The following is a 16,074-nucleotide window of genomic DNA, read 5'->3' on the forward strand; positions in this document are numbered from 1 at the left end:
GTCCCCTTCATCTCGCCTCAAAGTGGATGTGCCCCTCCTCCTCCTCCTGCACTGTCGACGTCTGCTCCGGCGGATTTACCCGAATCTACCCGGTAAGGATGTCCTTTTGACGGGGATGAGTGTTTCTGTGTGCCGGCCTCATCCCAGTGATGACTGGGGGTTTCTGACAGCGCTGCATCTGCTGGGGAAGCTGCGGATCAGCCTGGTGTCTGTTGATTGGTATTTTTATTTATTTATTTATTTTAAATCAGGGGGATCTTTTTTTAAGTGACTGGTTAATTCCCTGGACTGCCAGGCCAGTGTTTGTGATGCTGAAGCTGGAAGCAGGCGTCCTCCAGTGCAGGTGGACTCACCTCAGAGTGCATGTTCTCCTATCTGTCCTGCATCTCTTTTCTTCCTGCCTGTGCCTTCCTTTCTCAGGGAGCGTAAAATCTCGTCATTCCTCTTTTTAAACTGTGTCTGATAGTCACGAGTGGATGTGCACTTTTTTTTTTCCTGGTGATATATTTAGACAAGGAGCAGGGCATCATGTGATGAATGGACATTAGTAACAGTGAGGTGACAGAGACTTCAGCTGGTGAAATGTTTTGTCATTTATTCTGTAATGTGTGAGATTGAGGAAGACCAGGGAGCAGCATGCACGGCTGCCGAGGCCTCGTTGATCATCTGTGAGGAAGACACAGAATCTGATCTGTTACAATAATAACTAAAGTCAGTGATACTAAAATGTGCATTCACATGTGACACGTTCACGTGGATTACTCCCTGTGAATAGTGTGTCTTCACTTGCAGGCCACGAGGGAGGCACCCACCTTTCTCAGCAGCACAGTTCAATTTGAGCTCCTGGCTGGTTACACAAAGAAATCAGGGCCGGCGAAGCGTCAAAATGAGAGGCAGACCGGTGCCTCCATTTGTGCTCATGCTCAATATTTCATGAAGAATCTGGAGTAAGCGTTAAGAGAAGCTTGGTACAGTAAATGAAGGTCCTGATCTGTGTGCTTGCTCCAGACTCCCAAAGCAAAAGGAAACCCCGACATCCCTTGAAGACAAGTTATTCAGGCTCACGTTCACGCAGATACGAGTCCAGGGATGTGGAGGTTTCATCAGGAGGTCTGGTCTGCCTATCAGGAGGCAGGTGGCAGGGGGAGAGCTCAGCCACGCGGGGGATGGGGACCCTGCCCAAGCAAGCATGTTGCTGCTGCATGACTTCCTAAATCATCCTTGTGATGCAATTATGGAGTCGTTGCTGGTACGTGAGGAAAAATTGCAGCAGTTAAAAAAAAGATATGGGACTATAAATCTAAAAGGGAGAAGAAAATCACATTTGTGATGCATCCAGTGCAGGAATTAATCTATCTCAGGGCTGCTCAGGTACCGCACTGAAGTACGTATTTGACCTACATGCACTTTACTCTTCCAGCTTTTCCCCTGATACTCTATTTCCACTTCACCTCTGAGGAAAATACGCTTCAAAACCATCAACAGAGAAATTCAAGTTTACCTGGAAACTACAGAAACATTAAAGATTGAGATCAGTATACCCATCAGCTGAGGAGACCAGTCAGTCACTTAGTCAACGTATGAAACATCCATCTGTTGATTTGTTTTTCCCATTAACCAACCAAACAATCTGATCTAGTAATCCAGATTTAAAATAATAACTTCAACACCAGTTGCAACTGAATATTACGACGGAGTATTAGGGCCAAACTAAGACAAAATAATTGGAAATTACGAGAATAAAGTCATAATGTAATGAGAATAAAGTCGTAAAATTACGAGAATAAAGTCGTAATAGAATAAAGTCGTTATATTATGAGATTAAAGTCGTAATATTACGAGAATAAAGTCGTAAAATTAAGAGAATAAAGTCGTAACATTATGAGAATAAAGTCGTAATATTATGAGAATATAATTTATGAGAACTCTTCTCCCTGTGTAAAAATGAGGAATATTGAGCATTTTGTGAAGTTATATTTATATATTTATAATATATATAATATTATGACTTTATTCTCGTAATATTACAACTTTATTCTCAAAATATTACGACTTTATTCTCGTAATTTTACGACTTTATTCTCGTAATTTCCTTTTTTATTGTCTTAGTTTGGCCCTAAAACTCTGTCGTACAATATAGACTTAAGGTTCATAGATGTACTCAGATGTGCAATAATAGTTCAATGATTGTTAAATCACCTAAACTGGCCTTTTTACTCTGTCGTAGACTTTTAGATAGAGTCTGAACACTTCCGTCAGAGCAGTGAGGTGGATGGAAGCTGGAACTGGGATGCTAAACCAGAACTTTCTACTCCACGTTGTTTTACTCAGAAAGAGGAGCCACAAACTCTTGCTCCACCTGCGTCTAAATGCTTCGCTCAAATATTCAAGAGAGCAGTGCAGAGAGTTGAGGGGAAGTTAATCAGAAATGTAGTTATCTTTGGAAAGATTTTACTTTCATTTATCATTGAAACTGTCAACCAGAAAGCTGTAAAACAGTGAGCGAGGACGCCACATCAAGAATCCCCAGTTTGACTTTACAAAGTTTGACAGGTGTCGTAGAGTTTAATCCACTGCCTGAGGCGAACAAAGTTGCCTTTGTAGACTGTAATGTTGTTTGATGTTGTGTTTGAATTCGTTTTGCGGTTGTTTCCAGCTTAGTGTTTCCATTTCCAACAGCTTTCTGTCCCACTGTCACTTGTTTTGTTAAATTAAACTCTTTCATCCCTGATAGATTAAATCTTACAAACCAGAATAAAAAAAAAAAAATGTCCACTGTGCAGGTAAACAACAATGTGCTGCACCGTCTCAGCTGTAGTCTGCACTGGAACTGATTTTTGAGCTGGAATTTGATTTAAGAGATGAGAAAACAATCAAGTCTGTAGCAGAAAGAAGCCTTTCACCAGCTCGCTGCTTCTTTCTTGAAAATGATTTCTTGTCAAGCATCGCAGCATCTTTGGTACAATTTAAGACCCTCAAAGTGAATCGTGGATGAGCATCACTGTCACCCCATCTCAGGATTTTATTGCATCCAAGATTACCACTCACAAAGCTCATCACATGGTTACCCCATATAGCTAATGCAGGAGACGAAGGCCTTTCAGGGTCTTGGAAACTATCAAACTGTGTTAATTCCACATGCAATCCTCAATCCAGTAAAAAAAACAAAAGCAGTGATTTCTTCTTGTGCGCTTGAACAAAAGCTGTTACAGCACTTTCTGCGACCTGATGGGAAGGCGGGGGGAGAAGGAATCTGATTTATTGGCCTCTGTTCTGCAGACCGCATGCTGACGGAGCACTTCATGTGTTCCTCTGCGTCTCCCGTTCATAAGAAAGCCGCCCATGTTTGTGCCCTGAAGTCCAGACAGGCATCAAACTTTTTTTCATAGTGGGGGATGAGACGCTACCTCCTGCTGTGAGGATGAATCTATTACACATAGTGTAAACTCAAACAGAGGTGGAGTTATCGTTATTATGCAAGAGTCTATGCAGATATAAGTGCACAGCAGAAAATCCTTTATCACTGCATTCTGTCAAGAAGACGAATGTACAGTAGGCCTAGGTGGTGGAGAAAGTGCACAACTCCTTTCTTTCATCTTGACCTGAAAATGCATAATCTGTGCTGCGTATGTCCAAGCAAGCAAACACAATACCTGAAGAATATTAACCACAAAGTTATTAAAGCGGCACTATGTACTGTAACTTTTCCACCTTAATATCATATTTCCAGAGTCATTGTGATGGAACATCAACTTTCAACAGGTTTAATGAACCTCTGTCATGGTCTGAGGGGGTCAGTATCGCCTTCACTGGCACTATGTAACTTTGAGGAGCATGGTAGGAACCCTGCCACACTAAAAAACTACAAATCTTTACGGCTTTGACTGCTTTAGGGCATACGTCACTTCCCCCTCCTTCCCGATTCCAAGAAAAGTAAGAGTAATACAAAACATGTACTGTATGTTGTACTATTATACTAATTTATTGAAACACATGGCGAGTCAAACATTTACCAAAGCAGCTGCCAAACACTCCTAAACAAGGTAGTAAGACGGTGGTTCTGCAGAACTGCGGCAGTAAATCCCTTATAAAGAGTGCAGCTCCGACGAGGAGCTCCACTCTTTAGTAGGGATTTCATATGGATCCAGACCGTTAATAATATAATTAATAATAATAATCATTATTTTCTCCATATACCGCTCCCTGGCTTCCTTGTTTAAGGTATCCCGGTAAATTCCAGTTCCTTTCCAGCAGTTTAACATCTTTTTTTTTGCATTCCGTCTGTTCACTTGGTGAAACAGAAAAGCGTCCCGTCTTCTCTCAAAACAAATACCGGTACATGCGACGGGACAGGAGTTTTCCGGCAGTACGCGCTGGTGCTCATGGGAAACGTAGTGTTCTTTCTGGTAAAGCACTACCGCTTTTGTCCAAAAGATGCTGCCAAACTCAGAAAAGCTGAAAGTTATGTTGTGCTGCTTTAATGTGCAAAGTAATCAGACTTTTTTATGCCAGCATGCTCTGGAGATACTCAGACATGTAAAATTGTATGTTAACACAAGTTAATTCCCTGTGGCGCAAAAGGTACAGTTTTTTTGTTTGTTTTTTCCTCCATTTGTTCCTATTGACTGCTTTTTGTTGCCTCCCAACACAAATGGCTTTACAATTTTTGTAAGGTTTTCCCTCACAATAACGACAACTTGCCTTGTGGCACAGTTTACAGTTTCTCCACTCTTCCTGGATTACGTTACTGATCGTATTCTTGACCATTTAAAGTAAATAAAACACCCCTGGTTGTTGCTAAAGTAGGAGAAAACCAGAGGAGCTGTTTTACCTCTGCGACTGTGATATCTGCGGAACAGCGTTAGTCTTCGGCTGACCCAGCTGTCGCTGGGGCTTTAGCCACGGCTGCGGTCTTGACATCAGAATTATGGCGGTGGCACATTTGTTTTTAATGGTCGTAACAGTATATGTCCAGCGGTTTGGCGTATTCAGTGACGGGTGTTTGTTGTGTTGAAGCTGCTGTAATCCACCAACACCTGTGGGGATTTTCAGCGCATCTGTCAGAGAGGCACCATAGGGGTTAAATAGTAGCTACTGTAGCTGTTACAGTCTGTAACATACTGTACTGTGTAGGGAGTCATAGTGGCAAATAATATCCATATCCAACCATAACTTCAGCAGCAATAAGAGCAGAGCAGCTGCTGGTGAAGATTATCGCTGAAATGAGCCGTGAAGACCATGTTATGACGCTCATCATCTCTACCTTCCATTGCATTTGCAGACTTTCTCCTTACATTTCCAGAAACTTCGCAAATATACAGTACAGACCAAAAGTTTGGACACACCTTCTTATTCAAACAAAAGTGTATATATATATATATTAGGGCTGGGCGATATATCGAGATTCTAATATATGTCGATATATTTTCAAACGCGATATGGTACGAGACAATATCGTTTATATCGATTATTAAATTATTTTTTTTTTACGATTTTGATATAGCTTATTTTGTGACAAATTGACTTGAATGTTTTATTTGAGATTTGCACAAATGTTTTGTTATTTGCACAACTGTCAACCTCAGTGGAAAAGTCTGCCTGTTACTGTCTACATTGTATTAATTGCACAGTGTATTTTAATTTAATTGTTATGCAGGAAAGGGATATTTGTTTTATTTTATTCAAGAAGCATTTTATTCTATATATGCAGGCAGTTTATTTTTATTTAATTTGTTTTATACATTTTGATATTGTGCAGACCTCTGTTAATAAAGGTACCTGTGTGACATTTGGCACGAGGCTTTGTATTAAAACTGACTGTTTTTTTAAGGGTTTGCCTCAGAAAAAAATGAAGCTAACAGAGATGCTATGCTATAATGCTTTGGGGGAAACCCCAATTATGGCACAGAAGAAATATCGATATATATCGAGTATCGCCATTCAGCTAGAAAATATCGAGATATGACTTTTGGTCCATATCGCCCAGCCCTAATATATATATATATATATATATATATATATATATATATATATATATATATATATATATATATATATATATATATATATATATATATATATATATATATATATATAGCCCTTTGTACAAGAGTACCTGTGCATGTGATATGCTAGTGGGGGAAAAAAGTTTTTTAACAACATTTATCTACATTTATGTTTTCTGACGACCTACAGTTTCGCAAATTTCAAGTTTATTACTTCCCATATGTTCCTGCAATACGCATATATTCTCATTAATCTCGAACTCAAAATAGAATAGAAGAGAATAATTCTTTATTGTCCACCAGGCTCACCAACATATAAGATAAGCAGTCCTAAAATCACAAATATAACATAAAAGCATGGATAAAAGACATGTTTTAAAAAGTAAGATACAACTGGGGCGTATCAGTTCAGTTGAAGGTTGTGGATGGTTTACTTTGTTGCATTCAGTATGGAGATGGCATTTGGTATCAAGGATTTTATCAAATTAATTTGGCCACCTTTGCAATGGATCAAATATTCTCAATAACAGGGGGGAGGGGGGGTCCTAATGCATCATCTTAATGCATCATCTTTCCACAGTGTATTTTGAAGTAACGTTAATCATGTAAGATCACACAGACAGAAGTCAGAACACATTTGTTTGACTCAGTGCCATTTCTGTGACGTACTTCGGTCCCTCTCTACATGGATAAGAGGCCGGCTGGTGTTTCAACCTCGCAATGAAGCCTTTGTTCATAACAGCTGGTTTTAGAGGTTTGAGTTACCAATCTGCCTCTTCTGTGCCCTTCTCCTACAATATGTGCCTGTTTGGACTCCTACAGTCAATGCAAATGCAAACTTGGACACACAAATTCCACACTACAAGTCTTGAAGGACATTATTACCATATGAGAGAACATGTAACCAGATTGAGCCAACACAGCCAGACTAAACTGAAAAATACTTGACTGGTGTTTAGTTCTCACATGGTTCGGTCATCTACGGGTACTCCGGGCTGATCCCTCCAATGCAATGAACTAAAACTCCAGACTGATGTTTGAAAGTTTTAAGGAATAAAATACCCGGCTGGTCTGCACAAGACGAGTCAACAAAAATAATATAGTAAATCCACAATCAAATAAAGTTGTATTTTATCGCCACTAAAAAGAGTCATTGGAGCAGCACAGCACAAAGATCCAATGCACAGACACAAAGATGCTTGTTTTCAAGTCGAAGAGTTATCTATACATCGTTATTTATTTGTTTTTCTTCTCCTTTTTTTCCTTTTATTTACAGGGTGAGATTTCATGAAGACCCATTAATGAATCCTGGCACTCTGGAAAAGAAACATGTGAAAACAGGCCCTTCTTGTGCCATTAAGACTCTTTAATGAGAAAAGTGTCTTTTTTTAGACTTTTTAAATATAGACCTGAGGTCATGGACGAGTGATTTCCGAGGGATTCTTGAGGGTGTCATAACGGAGCCGTCTCCATAATGTGTGACCGAGGAGAGCCCTTTGGCGACGGGGAGTTGAGGAATAACAACCAGGGAGGCGGCATGGTTGCCGGCGGCGATGCAAACGCCAATGACATTGAGACAGAGGATGCTGGGAGAACTGGAGACAGCGGCTCTCTGTCAGGACCGCTGACTGTGACGGCGGAGCAGGACAGAGTCGTCATCTGGGGCACAGATTCTCAGTGTGATGACCCCGACCTGGCCGAGTTCGAGATGCTGGAGTGTCAGGAGCTGGAGGCGTATCTGGTGGAGGACGGGGAGGACTTTGTTGGGATTGCAGAGCGGGAGGAGCTCCAAGAGCAGGAGCATCAACATGCAACTGGCTCTGGTGTGTCTGAAAACAAAGAGACATCCAGGACCGAACTGAGCTCTGAAACCGACGTCTTTGTGACCTGCCTGTCCAATATCTCAAGCATCGCCATGGCTACCCCGATGACGGACTCAGGGCACGTTGCCTGCGGTTCTCACGTCACCCTATCAGAGGACCTGACTCTGGCTTCACAAACGTGTGGCACCATCTCTGAGAGAGAGAGGGACTCTCAAAGAGATGATCCCCCCTCCCTCTTGTCTAGAAAAAGCACAACACACCAGAAAGACTTGGACTTAAATCTGAATTCAACCCTTCCCTCTGAGGACGATGCATCGCAGGCACAAGGTAGCGATGGAGTCGTTGATGAGCACAAAGAGAACAATAACCAGAGGAATGAAGCAGACGAAGGAGGTTGTGATTATACTGAGCAACCGGATTCATCTTCTGCAAAAAAGTCAAGTGACGAAAGCAATTCTAAAATGGATAAAAGCACACAAGCTGACGAAACCCCGCCGGCTAAGACAGACACGAAAGCGACTCAGTCAACAACCGAATACAAAGCCATCAAGAAACAGGGTTCATTTGATAACACATTAAAGACACAAAACGCTTTCGACAAGGCTTATAAAAAGCAGCCTTCGTTCGAGAATTCTTTCAAGAAGCAGCTCTCTTTTGACAACAGCTTAAGAAAACCGGGCTCCTTAGAGAACACCACCGCCTCCACCTCTTCGAGCCTGGAGAGGAGGAAGCCGTGGGGAAACCCCGGTCGACCAGCAACGCCGACGTCTCCCAAAACTACCTCCTGTTCCCCCAAGAGACGGCCGCCCGGTTCTCCGGCGAGAGTGCAGGGCGGCCGGGCGCTGAGCCTGGAGCGTGCCAACTCCCCTCAAAGAGGCACGAGTCCCTCTCACAGGCCCACAGGCAAGACAAACTTGAACAGCGGCATTCCCAAACCTGTCATACCTCAACAGAAAGAGGCCGACGCCAGCAGACCTCTGCCTCCTCAGAAGCCCAAGAATGTCCGACCAAAAATCATCACATATGTCCGGAAGAATACGCAGGCCAGACCACAGGACGCCGATCATCCGCATGAAACCTCCACAAACCCAGCGAGGTTAACTTCTTACTCTGGGGCACCAGCTCACAAAGATTCAAAAGTTGTTCCCCAATCTAGATCTGCGCCGGTGCTCAGTACCTCCAACCTGCTTTACGACAAATACCGGCAGGAGATGCAGAAGGCTGGTTATTACTCTCCAGGCACCGCTGCCACCGGGCCAAAACCACCAGGTAGCGCCGGGCCTCAAAGAGTGGGGGGGAAGTCGGAAAGTTTTCATGAAGAGATGTCCATGAAATATCTCCAAGAGGTGAGAAGTGAACGTGGAATTGACATCTTCACATGTTTCAGATCTTGCATGGTTATACTTTCTCCTATGTGCATGCATCTCTGCAAAAGAATATCAACGTTAGCCAAACACAACAAGTAAAGCATTTACCGTATTTTTCCCGGACTATAAATTGCTCCAGATTACAAGTCGCACCAGCCATAAAATTCATAATAAAGAAGGAAAAAACATACAGTATATAAGTCGCACTGGAGTATAAGGCTCATTTTTGGGGGAAATTTATTTGATAAATTTAAAAAATAGAATAGAGGCAACAACAGGCTGAATAATTGTACGGTATGCTTACGTTACATGACACAACTGAGAACGTGCCTGGTATGTTAACATAACATATTAAGAGTTATTCAACTATAGCATAAATAACATGCTAAGAAGTTTACCAAACCATCCGTGTCACTCCAAATAACTAAAATCCAAGGAAATCTTCATCCTCGGTGTCACTTTTAAACAACTCCGCTAAGTCAAGTAAATGAGTAAATAACCCTAACCCTAAGTCACAACTCAGCTTGAGAGTCCGAAGGGTTCATGACGGCGTCACGGCAACGGCGTGGGCTCTGCGTTGGTTTAACGCAGAACCTTAGCTTAATTCACCCTAACTCCGGAGGTAGAAAATGCAGCGCTTCCTCTTCTATGTCGCTTAACTCAGACTCATCGTCAGTTGCAGTTCGCCCTTTGGGGTTTAGTGTGAAAATAACATGTGAAATGATAAACCGGTAATAATATGTTAATAATTTCACACATAAGTCGCTCCAGAGTATAATCGCACCTAAATAATAAAATAATAATAAAATAATAAATCGCACCCCCGGCCAAACTATGAAAAAATTGTGATTTATAGTCCGGAAAATACGGTAGTTGACAACTATGGGAAACAAATGAAAGCATGGAGTTATAAAAGAAAGAGAGAAAGATGTTAAACCTGCAGGATAATTGGTAATAATCAGAGGTGTCAAAAGTATTCACATTCATTACTCAGGTAGAAGTATAGATACTAGAGTTTAAAAATACTCCTGTAGAAGTTGAAGTATCAACTCAAGTTTTTTACTCAAGTAAAAGTATAAAAGTACTGAAAGTAATGTAAGGGGGAAAAAATCCATTAAGGGCAAAGGCCATTGAAAATGAATGCATCTTAGTATAATGCAAATATATTAAAGAACCATATATGTGTACTATTGAGCATTAACATGTGTTTCAGAGAGCAGGAGATATGATGAGTAGTTGCCTATAAGTATTGTAATGGTGCAAAAAGTCAAACTTCAGAGGCATGTTATCATTTATCCTAACCTTTATTGGAATGTACATCCAAGTTTAGTTGCAGGAATCTGAGGGAACGGATGTAAGAACAAAACTGGACAAGAACATCTGAAACAACCACAACCAAATTCACTCTATCCGGATGGAGCAATTTAACTGGATAGTTTTTTTTTTAAAGGCCGAAATGAAATAGAGTAACAAGGCTGTTTTTAAAATGTAAGGAGTAAAAAGTACAGATAATTGCGTGAAAATGTAAGGAGTAAAAGTAAAAAGTCGTCTGAAAAATAATTACTCCAGTGAAGTATAGATAACCAAAATTTCTACTTAAGTAAGGTAACAAAGTATTTGTACTTTGTTACTTGACACGTCTGGTAATAATACAATTGCTGGGACTGCATTGGTAATGTTCATCATCAGGATGTTTCCCAAGAGGGGCGGGTTGTATATCGGCCGACCAGAACCCTGAGGCCTCAGCTGGGGTTGGGGGCGGTCACCAGGCAGCCGGCGGCCAAGACCAGGCTTCAGCAGACGGGTCAGAAGTCAGCTCCGGCCTCGTGTCAGTCCGCCCTGGCGGCCAGGACGTCCATCCCGGGCCAGCAGGATCTGGGAGGTGAGACGCTGCATGAGTAATGCAGCCAACATGTTTTTAGATGTTGTTTTATGCATTCCCTCATCCCAGGCACACGTTTGACTATTCTCTGCACGTCTCATTCTCGAAGTGGAGTAAAAAGCTTTTCATTCAGCAACCGTCCTTCAGCTCACAAATGATTTACCTCATTTTTCTTCCTGTCATGCTCTCAGTTAAATGTGGCTTTCGGCACCTGAAGTCTCTGAAGTGCACATTCGAGGTGCCACCAACATGCACGTCACATTTCCATCAGCGCTCATAACTCATAATTTAGTGCGCTTCCTCATACGGTGGTGTCTGAAAGTCCACTTTCATCACTGAATGAAGGCTATTTCAAATTTTATCTCTATGAAACAGACACGAACCATAATTTTACTCACAAGTACAGATGTCAGTACTGCATTATTTTTTAACTCATTTTTTAAGAAAGTAAAAAAAAAGGCTTGTATTTCTTTATATCTAGATGCTGGACTATTTGATCAGTTTTAAGAATTGTCTCGTCCCTGTTGGCAGAGATATTTTTACTTTACATAATTTGACTAGATTTAGGAATATTAGGCCTTCTAGTGAGGCTGTTTTTTATGGAGCTAGAACAGTCTCATAATTGACAAATGCACAGGACAAGTTTGGACAAATGCACAGACTGATTTGCAAATACACACACCGTTTCACACGTGCACAGGACAAGTTTTACAAATGCACAGACCGATTTGCAAATACACACACCGTTTCACACATGCACAGAACAATTCACACATGCGTAGGACAAGATATACAAATGTATTTTTGATGCACACACAAATAAAACCTGATTTACAAAGGTTTTTTTGTCTGTGAGCTGCGCTGGATTTGTGTGTGACTTTTGAGACTCTCCTGACGTGACTCGATCCACAAATACGTTTTTTTTTAACACGGAAGGATATTTTTGTAATCTTTCCCAAAAAGTTCAAGAATGAGTAATAATCTTTCTAGTTCCAGCAGCTCTGGCAGAATAAAAACATGATCCACAAATTCAAATTCAGGTTTTCTGTTTAGAATATCAGCTTTTTTTCAGGATTTCAGGCGGTTTTTTCATGCGATTTGATTGGTTGATTTCTCCGGGTCGTAGGAGAGCAGAGGAAGTCGGGTACAGAAACCAGCCCCAAAAGCCTCCTGCTCAAGTCGGGCCAGTCCGGTCTCCGTGCACCGGGCTTCTCCGCACTCCCCGCCACCCGGCTGGCTGCCTTTGGCTTCGTCCGGAGCTCCAGCGTCTCATCCGTGTCCAGCAACCAGTCCAGCGACAGCAGCCAGAACGAGCCCTGCCGACCCTCTCAGCGTGAGTCCCCGCTGTCCGCTTCCTCACATCTTTCCCCACTTCACCCTAAACGTGACCCAAACTTTACAGACGCCAGGATGCGCTGATACCAATGTTCCCTCTAATTTTTCATGTATCTGGGCACACACGCAAGCTCCCTGAGCAAACTGAGGACGACTGTGAGCAACATCACATATGCACGCTTTATTTTTAAGTATCTCATTACGCTTAAAAACAAGACTCGTCACTGGAAAAAACAACAATTTTCACCTGTTTCAAGTACATTTTCACTTGAAATAAGTAGAAAAATCTGCCAGTGGGACAAGATTTATCTTCTCATTACAAGCAAAAAGTCTTGTTCCACTGGCAGATTTTTCTACTTATTTTAAGTGAAAATCTACTTGAAACAGGTGAAAATTTCGACTTTTTCTCAAAATTTTGAGAGAAAAAATCGAAATGTCGAGAAAAAAAGTTTTGAGAAAAAAGTCAAAATGTCCAGAGAAAAGTTGAGATTTTGAGAAAAAAAAGTCAAAAATTTTATGAAAAAAGTTGAAATGTCGACAAAATTTTGTTTTAATTGACCATTTTCACTTGTTTCAAGACAATTTTCACTTGAAATAAGTAGAAAAATCTGCCAGTGGAACAAGATTTTTTTTGCTTGTAATGAGAAGATAAATCTTGTTCCATTGGCAGATTGTTCTACTTATTTCAAGTGAAAATTTACTTGAAACAGGTGGAAATTGTCAAATAAGTTATTTTTCTGGTGTTATTTTTCTGGTGATGACTCTAAATGTTGAAATAGCAGTAAAACCACATTCATTGATGAAATGACATAAGGGATGGAAAGGAGGGCAGTTTTACTGGGGGGATGATTTGGATCGTTTTTATTTCAGGGGGGGATGATTTGGACCGTTTTTATTTCAGGGGGGATGATTTGGACCGTTTTTATTTCAGGGGGGGGGGGGTGATTTGGGCCGTTTTTATTTCAGGGGGGGATGATTTGGACCGTTTTTATTTCAGGGGGGGATGATTTGGACCCTTTTTATTTCAGGGGGGGATGATTTGGACCGTTTTTATTTCAGGAGGGGATGCCATCTCCCCTCATCCCCCCTCAACTCCAGTACTGCTGGTAGACACAGCAATGGTATGGATAGCTTTTAGCAGAGGCTTCAGACTTTTTCGTGTCCGGGATCCCCACAGCTCCTTGTATTCCCCAAATCCTTGAATACTTCTCCTCCTCTTGACTCGCGGGACCTCCGTAAACTGATTTATGGTCCCGCGTTACACCAACGCAGAGCCTACGCCATAGGGTACGCGGCGACGCGCATGTACGTTGCGCGTCGCCGCGTACCCTACGGCGTAGATTCTGCGTCGATTTAGCGCGGAACCATAAATCAGGCTTTGCGATTGAACGTCTCACGAGGGGCAGTCGCGTTGCAACGCCACTGTAGCCAAATCGCAAGGAGAGAGCAGAGAACTGAGGTCATGAGAAGTCCCGGTACGCCAGAGGCTAATATTGAGAAGTGGGGGTACTCCGTACCGGCGCGTACCGGCCCACTTAAAGCACTGCTGGATAGACTTTCTTGTGCGCTGAGAATATGCGGTCAGTGCGCGATTGCGCACGCGCGCAGTTTAGAGGGAACATTGGCTGATACACATCTGTAGTTGGTTGTTGCTTCACTATTCAGTCACTCACAGATAGGGCTGGGGATCGATTGAAATGTCAAGAATCGATTCGATTCCGATTCTTAAGATTCAGAATCGATTATCAAGATTTGATTCGATTTGATTCCGATATTGATTTGGGTTAGTGTTATTAAAACAGTTTTTTTGAGCTGTTGCATGAATTATATAACTGTAGTTATGTAAAATATTACTACTAGTATTATATTGAGATTAAACAGCAAGTATTGCAGCTAATGATGCTGTAAGGACCAATCAGCTCCCAGAATGCTGATAGAACTGCTTTCAGAAACATCGTGGGGCAGAATTACCAAACAGATCCAGGGAGGAAACAGAAACGGATGAAATCGGTTTTATTTTTTCCCACATTCCGTTTTAATTTTTTCCATTTTCGCTCTATTTCGGTTTTTCATTTTTAAGAATTTGGTTTTTAGCATTTTATGCAAATGTAACCCCAAGACAGTATATAAAGTAATGAAATATAGGCAATGTATGCAATTATAACCTAACACTTTAATGTTTTCATACCTTTAAACATATTTAAAGGCAAAAACATGGCACCAGTTATTCTCGTGTCCAACAAAACATTCATCAAAAAAATATCAAAAGTTGTAATGTAATGATGAAATTTTTTTTTTTCGATCTTTAGACATACAAATCGATTTTTTGGAATTAATATGAGAATCAATTTAGAATCGGAAATTCGATTTTTTCAACACAGGCCTACTCACAGACACATTCTCTGTAAAAATGCATTTCATTTGATTGCGTTGATTGAAAACTTCTAAGCTCACTTCACCCGCCTCTGATCTCAGTGCTCAGACCAACAACTGTTTCCGTACAGAAATACTTTGGATTCATTTGAGAATAACCCAGAGGACACCTGAAATAAGCCCTCGTAACACTGGACAGAACAACGCAAGCACGGGAAATGGATGGATTGATGGAGCTGCAGCGACCACATGGGTGTCTACCAGATAGTAAAACGCTCGGGAGCAGCTTTTAGTAGCAGTTTAGATGACTGGCAGCTTGCATTGCAGCGTTTCCCTTCAGGCTGTTGGCTCAGATAGCACTGCTCTGTTACTGGCAGCCATATGCAGATCAAATGCAGTCAGATTCAACTAGACAGCGTTCCAGCAACCTGTCTGGACTGGGAGGGAGCACATCCTCTCCGCGAAGGAGGAAGCTATGATGACCGTCGAGCAGGTGGTGACGTACGGATCCATCTGTCCAGTTAACGCAGGATAAAACCATGAAATAGGAGTTCAGTTCTGGGAATTTAGAGATCAGTTTAGTCTCACTCGCTGTGTCGGGAAGCTGAGTCGATGACAATAAAATGAATTTGATTGATTGGTTGATGGATGGATGGATGGATGGATGGATGGATGGTAGGAATGGACGATATTTTACCGTTCACGATATACCGTCAAAAAGAAAGAAAGAAAGAAAGAAAGAAAGAAAAATATGAGCCAGAAAGAAAAAGAAAGAATGAACAAGAAAGAAAGAAAGAAAGAAAGAAAGAAAGAAAGAAAGAAAGAAAGAAAGAAAGAAAGAAAGAAAGAAAGAAAGAAAGAAAGAAAGAAAGAAAGAAAGAAATGAGCCTGAGAGAAAGAAAGAAAAAAGGATAAATTCCCGTTAATACGTGTTTAAAATTTAATTGGTGTAGTTTAGTAGTATTTAGTATCTTTTAGAGCAGTGTTTTGGAGGCTCCAAAGACTGAATGTGGAGATAGATTTATAGTTACAAAGATGGAGTTGAATTGGTATTTTTTTTATCGTCATTTTTATTGTTATCGGGATAAATGCCAGAAATTATCGTGATACATTTTTTAGTCCATACCGCCCATCCCTAATGGATGGATGGATGGATGCATGGATGGATGGATGAGATGAGATGATGAGATGAGATATACTTTATTGTCCCCGAGGGGAAATTTGTTTTGGGCAAAGGTGCCAAAGTGCATACAGCGTCTTTTTAAAACATGAGACAAACAATCAACAAC

The 16,074-nt window shown here is 41.3% G+C and overlaps 1 protein-coding gene across 2 annotated transcripts in view; it reads left to right on the forward strand.

The window, feature by feature from the left end:
• The window catches only part of mtus2b (microtubule associated tumor suppressor candidate 2b), a 37,657-nt gene continuing 21,583 nt past the window's right edge, over positions 1-16,074 (forward strand). For both annotated transcript variants that reach the window (XM_061719745.1, XM_061719746.1), the window contains exons 1-4: positions 1-92; positions 7,282-9,174; positions 10,885-11,077; positions 12,204-12,410. In XM_061719745.1, the coding sequence (XP_061575729.1) occupies positions 7,480-9,174; positions 10,885-11,077; positions 12,204-12,410 (2,095 nt within the window). In that variant the 5' untranslated portion in view covers positions 1-92; positions 7,282-7,479. The remainder of the gene's footprint in view (positions 93-7,281; positions 9,175-10,884; positions 11,078-12,203; positions 12,411-16,074) is intronic.

This window comes from Cololabis saira, chromosome 4, assembly GCF_033807715.1.
Source record: "Cololabis saira isolate AMF1-May2022 chromosome 4, fColSai1.1, whole genome shotgun sequence".
In the NCBI taxonomy this organism is placed as follows: domain Eukaryota; kingdom Metazoa; phylum Chordata; class Actinopteri; order Beloniformes; family Belonidae; genus Cololabis; species Cololabis saira.